Source organism: Giraffa tippelskirchi, chromosome 11 (assembly GCF_054371585.1).
Source record: "Giraffa tippelskirchi isolate mGirTip1 chromosome 11, T2T-mGirTip1v1.2.pri, whole genome shotgun sequence".
NCBI classification, from domain to species: Eukaryota; Metazoa; Chordata; class Mammalia; order Artiodactyla; family Giraffidae; genus Giraffa; species Giraffa tippelskirchi.
In genome coordinates this window covers 105,869,580-105,877,271 of record NC_137285.1, presented here as the reverse complement: position 1 = coordinate 105,877,271, position 7,692 = coordinate 105,869,580, and the positions used below count along the sequence as shown (strand labels likewise).

Below are 7,692 nucleotides of genomic sequence, written 5' to 3'. Positions count from 1 at the left end.
CAAACCAGGACCTCGGCTGATGCCCAGGGAATGACGTCTCACCAGTAATAATAGGTAGCAAAACAATCATATTCCCTGACAGCTAAAATCAAGGAAGTGTTTTTAATTAGCCTCAAGAATTATACTTGACATAACAGAGAAAAAAAAGGAAAACACCTACATCTAGCTATTTATCTGTAATGTTTCATGACATTCGTCATAGTGGGAAGATAACTGAAAAGTAAATTTTTTAAGAGGACAGATCATCTTATCTTTCAAGTTGGCATTAAAACTTTGGTGAACCAGTCAAAAAGTGGAAGTAATTGCTCACATGCAAAGACAAGAGTTTGACCTTCTCCATTCCTGTAAGAAGGCATGGGTATTTATTTCTTCTATCAGTTATGTTTATAAACAGAGCCAAGAGTACAGACAGGTTAATTTCTGCAAAGTACATCTGACTTAATTTTTTTTTAAGGTTTAACTACAGGATCTACAAAACACTAAGCATTTTTATTTATTTTTTGGCGGCATCACATGACTTGCACCATCACAGTTTCCCCACCAGGTACTGAACCAGAACCCAGGCCACTGCACCGAAAGCCAGAATCCTAACCACTAGGCCACCAGGAACTCCACTGAAGCATTTTTTAAATTATTATTATGCTTATCAGATCCATCAAACACATGCTAAATGACTGGAAACTAAAATATCTCAAGAATAAATCAAATTACACCTCTATGTCAAAACCAACATACCCCAAAGCCTAAAACTTAAGGTTTTGAAATGGAAGAGTTGAAATGGAATCCATAAAAGCATAGAAATTGGTTGGTAGTTTAGGCAGTACAACACCAGGGATAAGAATGGTAAAAAAGACGTCTTACTTCATTTAGCGTAGCATTAAACCAAAGTTACCTTTAAGTTAGCCATAAAAGCTGCTCCATTTACCCCACTAATGTACATTTAAAGTTTTTATGTTATATATATTTTACCACCATTAAAAACTAATAATGTAATAGGCCCCAAATCATTGTACATTGTAAATGAGTAAATTGTACAGTTAAGTAAATTATATCCCAATAAAACTGTTAAACAAACAAACAATGCTGCCCCAGATGCTGGGGCAATTCCAGCTGTGAGTTTCCTCATGGAAGTTTACATGTTATGGAGATCAACTGGCTGGTCTCACTAGCAAAGATGCTCTGACTAGCAGGAAGATGTTTGACAGCCACTGCCAGTGAGATTAATTATGGCCTCCTTGGTGCCAAAACCTCTCTAAGATAACTTGAATAAGACAAATCAACAGGAATGTAAATAAAAAGTCACATACTTGGTTCCTTTAAGCATATTTAATATTTGAATTCTCATTTTTCTATTTTCCCAGACCCCAGAAAACAGAGTTTTTAGATGACCAATATTTTGTTCCAGAAACATACAGCCTTATCAGCTAATTCATAAAAGAGCTATTTTACAAAGGTACATCTGGATAATTAGAACAATAAAGTCTTTTAGGCATTTCAAAATGTGATCAGTAAAAATACATGATTATTAATAAAGTTTTTTTTTAAGATAGTTCCAGATTTCTTTAAAAGTAATTTCTGTTAAAGAGTACATGATTGTATGGTGAACAAGGAAAATAAAATGTTCTAGTAGGAAGAGGCTGATTAAGAATTAAGAATAACCCACAGTGTGCACAAATTACAGTTATGTTTGCAGTACGTCTGCTTAGCCATTGGCACCTGGAAATGGCGGACAGGGCTTCCTTCTAGGAGGTACACTTTTTTTTTCCTACCAGTTTATTTTCAAAACCATCAGTACCAGTGGAGAAGAACAAGGCAAAGGAACTCTTTTCTTGAGGAAAGAATAATTACGCAGATCACTTTGAAAAGTGGTGGCGGAGTCAGAGGAAAAAAACATGATTGACAAAACAGGAATTGTAATTCTAGGGAATAAAAAGTTAGCCAGCAGAAAGATGACTGGAAGGTCCTGCTAATTTTCTGTCTTGAGGTCCTCTGTACACTGTTTTGAACCTTGCCCCCTGTGATATATAGGGAAGGAAAGACTGACCAAAGCTCTTGCAGCTCAAAATAACATCATATACCACCTTCAAAGAAGACAGCTTCCAGTTTGAAATACAGAAGCTCCACATAATACACTGAATTTAATGATATCAAAAAGAAAAAGAAAAGTATGCAAGTAAAAGACAACTCACAGGAGGCGTAGTTATTTTCTTTAGCTTCAAAAATGAGGCAACAGTGGGCTTTTCTCTTCTACTATCATACTAGCTCCCCACCCTCCTCCAAGGACAAATTAACAAAAAAATTTTTTGAGAGGGATTCATCCTTTCTAACGGTCAATCGAAGTTGTTTCAGGGAAAAGAAAGCAAAAAAGCACCTTTTTTGTAGCATATTATAATAAATAGTTACAGTTCAGGTCCTAATAGCCAAGATAAACCAAGCAGTCCGAGTTATTCATAGCTGGTTTTAAAGTACACAAAATATATGGCTTCTAGGGCAGTGATCACGATTTTAAATTATAGCACTTTGGGGTTTATTGATTTGCCTTGCTGAACTCTGTTCTCTGAAAAGGAAAGAGACACCTCAAATGTAATCTGCCACTTAATAGCAAGGGAGCCATTAGGGGTACCAGAAAGAGCACAGGGTCATGGCAGGTCACCACGATAGCTAAAACCAGCTTTCCTGCTCTGGGAAGGTGGCTCTGTCCACCGCCCTTGGATCTTTCCAAATGGAAGTTGATTCCAACTTCCAGTCACCAACTTTGAGAAAACAGCTTTGACAGTCATCAGTCTCACCCCAAAACAGAGTGATTACCTAATTCCTTGTCCTGAAAGGCAGGTATAGTATCAATGTAGGATGGATGTGATTATAATGGACAAAAGGGGGGAAAAAAAATAGAGCATGGGAGGCCAGGATGAGGAGGAGGAGGGAAGACATGCTGCTAAGTCACTTCAGTCGTGTCCGACTCTGTGCGACCCCACAGATGGCAGCCCACCAGGCTCCCCCGTCCCTGGGATTCTCCAGGCAAGAACACTGGAGTGGGTTGCCATTTCCTTCTCCAATGCATGAAAGTGAAAAGTGAAAGTGAAGTCGCTCAGTCGTGTCCGACCCTTAGTGAACCCATGGACTGCAGCCTACCAGGCTGCTCTGTCCATAGGATTTTCCAGGCAAGAGTACTGGAGTGGGTTGCCATTTCTCTCTCCGCAGGAAGACATGAGGCTGGTGAGATAAAAAAGAAAACTCAAAATCATGGAATCTTTTCAGAATTAGATTTCATTTGGGGGCTTCGTTTGAAGATCTAGATATGAATTTATTTTGAAGTACTAGAGCAACGGTCAAAATATTTTTCCAGTTAGCCCTGTTTTTGTTCCAAGGAGAGGTTAAACTTCAGGAAAAAGAAAAGCAAATAGTCGCTAAGGACAAGGGGCTGGTTGAACTAGAAGAGAAACTAAAACTTTGCTAACGTACAAATCTTCTTAAATAAATGAGTGCTAAGGAATTATTCAATGACCCTGTACTATCTGAGGTTAAGATAAAAGTTCTATTTGTATTTACCTTTCTTCTGATTAACTGCCCACTGATGGTATTAGTGTCAAGTAACTACAGGTAACCCTTTTAGTTGGGAGTGACTAAGTTATTTCCAGCAGCACAATATAACCATTTGGTTTCTATTTGTTTCTCTTAAGAGATACAGAAAATTCAAGTCCCAAGCTTTACTTATATATTAGCTTCTGCTTCTAAAATTTTAATCCCATTTTGATTTAATTTATACTTGGGCTATAAATCAAAATAAAATTCTAATTTATAGATGAGGTCCAACGATCCAAGTTGGTCTATTTAAAAACCACAGATCACTTTTGTAAAGACAGAAACAAGAATCTGGACATAGATGAGCTTTGCTAAGTTGTAGCGGTGTTTATAAATGCAGTTGGGAATCCTTACCACTTGTGATGGGGGGAAAATTTATATATATATTATATATATATATATATATTTGGGCAGATGGTGGGCGAATGGCGGGGAGAGTAAAATTACATCCTAACTACCCACAGAGTTCAGAGGGTACTACTGAAAGACACGAGCAGTGGATCAACTCCTTGTGTATTAACAGAATTTTAATATTTGACAAATGATTTAGTTTTTGATTGGCAAAAATGCTTCAAAACATATTAATATATACCTGATGTACAAAGAAAACCACAGAAAGCCAACAGAACTGAAGGGAGTTCTCAAGTTACAGTTCTGAAACATTTATCCTCTGGAGGGTGCTGCCAGGGCTACTATTCATTCTAGAGCAGGCAGTTCCTAACGCCTTGCCTGCAGTATCCAGTGTATGTTCTGGTCTGCAATTTTTAAGGTCAGTCATGCACCAGTGTGGAAAAAGCTCCAGCAGTGAAGTCAGAGGATGTGCTTCCGGAGCTGGCTGGAGCAGCTCTGCCTTCTCCACTGCGTTCTTCTCCACTCCACCCTCAGCTCTCTTTTCAAACTCTAAGAGCCCTTTGGCACCATCAGTGCAAAAATCAGAGTCAAACCTCCAGGTACTAAAGTTTTACTGGCCTTATAATCAGCAGTACCCGTGGCTCATGAAAGCCATTGTTCAACTCAGTAGTGATTCAGTTACATAACCTTCTCACACTCTCACCCGCTCCCGTCCCACCCTTCCTCAGCAGCCCCCACCCCTGCCACCACCTGAAGCATCTCTGTTTGTTTTCACTTCCTGCTCAGTTGGCAGGGATTATTTTACACAAGTGCCAAGGTCTAATGTATAATTATAAAAGTGAAACAATACCAAGGATAACAAATTTAGAGTCAAGAAAATAAAATTTGCTTTCCTCTCCCTCCCAAATCCCAACCCTCACCAGAAAAGGAGACAACAGAAGAAAACACACCCATTTTCAAGTGCCTGCAATTTAGTACACTGAGGATTCCTGTTCATCGGGAGCAGACCCCAGCTACAGAGAAGAAGTGCTGGCCTCAGGTGAGAGGAAGCCCCCCACCTGGGAGCACAAAGCTCAAGTCCTCTGCTCAGAGGAGTCCGGCAGAGGACTTCTGAGTACGCTTTTGAGGGGACCCTCAGACGAGCAGCCTACGGACAGCAGAGGGCATGGGACACCATTCGGTAGAGACCTCATGCTCCTCCCTCGTCTGCCCACTCCCTCCCCCTCTTCACCTCTCCAGCTGCCTCCTGATACCCCATCCTGAACTCGTTGCTTCAGGAGCAGTCGATCCTTGGGTGTACTAAATACAAAGGACTAGAACTCTCACTACTCAATTAAAACAAAACATGGCAAAATAAAAATTAAAATGTGCTTTCAAATACAGAATGAAGTCAAATAAATACATCTGATTTTTGCTTTTTCTTAAGTCTAAGTAAAATTTCATATTCTACACCCAAAGCTCTATACATTTGGTTTTTGTTCTGAATCAAAATGGATTTCTGAGAGTGAGGAGAGCAGGGCGAGAGCACGGATGTCCCCTCGCGGACACACTTGTGCAGCTGCCAGGCTGTGAAGACCCAGTCCTGCTCTGGGCCCTGGGGGGGCATGGCTCCCCCAGGGTGTTTGCAGGCAGATCCTCTGTCACACGTCACACACTCTCTCGGTGTCCACAATGGAGCCAGGACATGGTGAGACAAGGCTGGTGCTCAAATCCAACAACCTGCCGTCACCTCCAGGACACGTGGCTCTAACTTTTATCTGGGAAGAACAAAGAGGTGTAGAGGTCAAATTAAGGAGAAAGAATGAGTACAAATTAACACAGAGAGGGCCTCCCTGGTGGCTCAGGGTAAAGAATTCACCTGCCAAAGCAGGAGGCTTGGGTTCAATCTCTGATCTGGGAAGATCCCACATGCTGAGGAGCAACTAAGCCTGTGCACCACAGCTATTGAGCCTGTGCTCTAGACCCGCGAGCGGCATCTACTGAGCCCACACACCCTAGCGGCCATGCTCTGCAACGAGAGAAGCCACCACAATGAGAAGCCCATGCACTGCAACTAGAGAGTAGCCTCTGCTCGCCGCAACTACAGAAAAGCCCTCACAGCAATGAAGACCCAGTGCAGCCAAAAATACATACATAAATTTAAAAAAATAAAATAAAATTAACACAGAGAATACATCTGAAACCTGTGGACCTTGTTAACATCTTTGTTTCTGGATCGGAATAGCTTCATTCAAAAGAATGAAGGCAGGTGAGTACAGACTGCCGCACTGAACACGGAACCATCTGTGGTCCCTGGGAGACAGGTGAGCACAGCAGGACCTGAGGAGGGCCTGCCTCCACCGCTACAGAGCCCTGGTTTACCGGCTCACCGCAGCTCTGCCTTCTGCTTTTGCAAATGGGAAGAAAGACAGAAGGCGGGTGACGTGGGGACTGACAACTGCAGCTCCTCTTTGAGAGGAAGAGCCGAGTCAGCAGATGGTGGCCTCTACTTGATGCATGATATTCGGAAACAAGTATCTTTTATTTTTTTTAAGACAAGAGATGAAACAGAATCTCACAAGGTTTTCACTTTAAAGAATAATAAATCATTTCATTCAATGGACTGTTCAGGCAGGATGCTTCTTGAGTCAGAAATCCACCGCGTTCACACACCTGAGTGCTTGTCTGTGAGGGCTGATCCAGCCAGCCTTTGGCAAAGAATGGTGTAACTTTCCTCCACCTTCTGTAAAATAAAACCCACAGATTTTTCATTCAAATATCATAAAAAAACCCACCTTATTTTGAAAATAGGAAAGAAGGCTTTTGTATATTACAGGTATAAGCTGTCAAATTTAACATTAACATCATTAAAATTTTTGTTAATAGGAAAAAAAGAAGTAAATTTCATTTCCTTTTACCTGTTTCTCCCATGAGTGAATAACTTAAAATGTTCCCATGCAGAAGAAAGTAGAGGAGAGGGCAACCACTAGAGATGATTATTCCCTCCTGCCCTGGAGTCACCCTGAAAATGATCCCATATGTGGCATGAACTAAGTTAGAGCCAATGTGCCCTCAATGGCCTCTTAGAATCTTACTAGCCACAGGACATCCCTATATGTAATCCTACAAAGAAAGGAAAACCTATCACATGAAGGTGAAAGAAAAACTAAGGGAGACCAATCTTTAGCTAAGAGACTAAGAACACTTTGAACTCTGACCCCAAAACCTCTACTAAGTAATGTCATGACAAAACATCTGGGCTCTGGTACCTGCGCCTACGGATGGCAAACTTACAGAGTCCTGTTCTCAGAAATGACCACACAGGTCAGCTCTGCAGTGATGGCTCACACAGTGACATCTTCAATTGCCAATTTACAGAATTCCTACTCATAGGCAGGTCTTTAGATTACCACTGGAGCCACTGGAGACAATTTCTCTCTGTCACAGCATCTGGGAAACTATCAACATCACCCTACAATTCACAGATAATTAATAGGTGATGGAAAGTTAAGGCATTTCCCAGCCTAGATTCCTAATTACACAAACTCCACCTATCTCAGCTTATTGCTCACATTTTCTCATGGAGGTCAGCCAATCATCCCAAACGTATTTAGGTCCTTAAACTTTGAAAGCCATACACACACACGGTTTATAGAGCTACAACTTTTTCTGTTCTTGTGATGTGTAACCAGATAAAACAATGCTGACCTTAGTTTTTCATCCAGGTCTACTCACAGACAATGGTCAGAGAAAACATACAAATCTAGACCCTCAGTGAGG

At 41.1% G+C, this 7,692-nt stretch overlaps 1 protein-coding gene across 25 annotated transcripts in view; it reads right to left on the bottom strand.

The window, feature by feature from the left end:
* Nucleotides 1-4,091: 4,091 nt before the first annotated feature.
* The window catches only part of ARHGEF12 (Rho guanine nucleotide exchange factor 12), a 168,578-nt gene continuing 164,977 nt past the window's right edge, over nt 4,092-7,692 (bottom strand). For 16 of the 25 annotated variants that reach the window (XR_014068818.1, XM_081541604.1, XM_081541590.1 and 13 more), the window contains 2 exons: nt 6,586-6,655; nt 4,092-5,690 (listed from right to left, as the gene is read on the bottom strand). Coding sequence is in view for 19 of the 25 variants with exons in the window: in XM_081541604.1 (XP_081397730.1) it covers nt 5,680-5,690; nt 6,586-6,655 (81 nt within the window). In the remaining 6 variants the exon portion in view is untranslated. Of the gene's footprint in view, nt 5,691-6,435; nt 6,656-7,692 lie in introns of those variants that run through there. The other 9 variants (XR_014068822.1, XR_014068821.1, XR_014068820.1 and 6 more) reach the window with 1 other exon arrangement.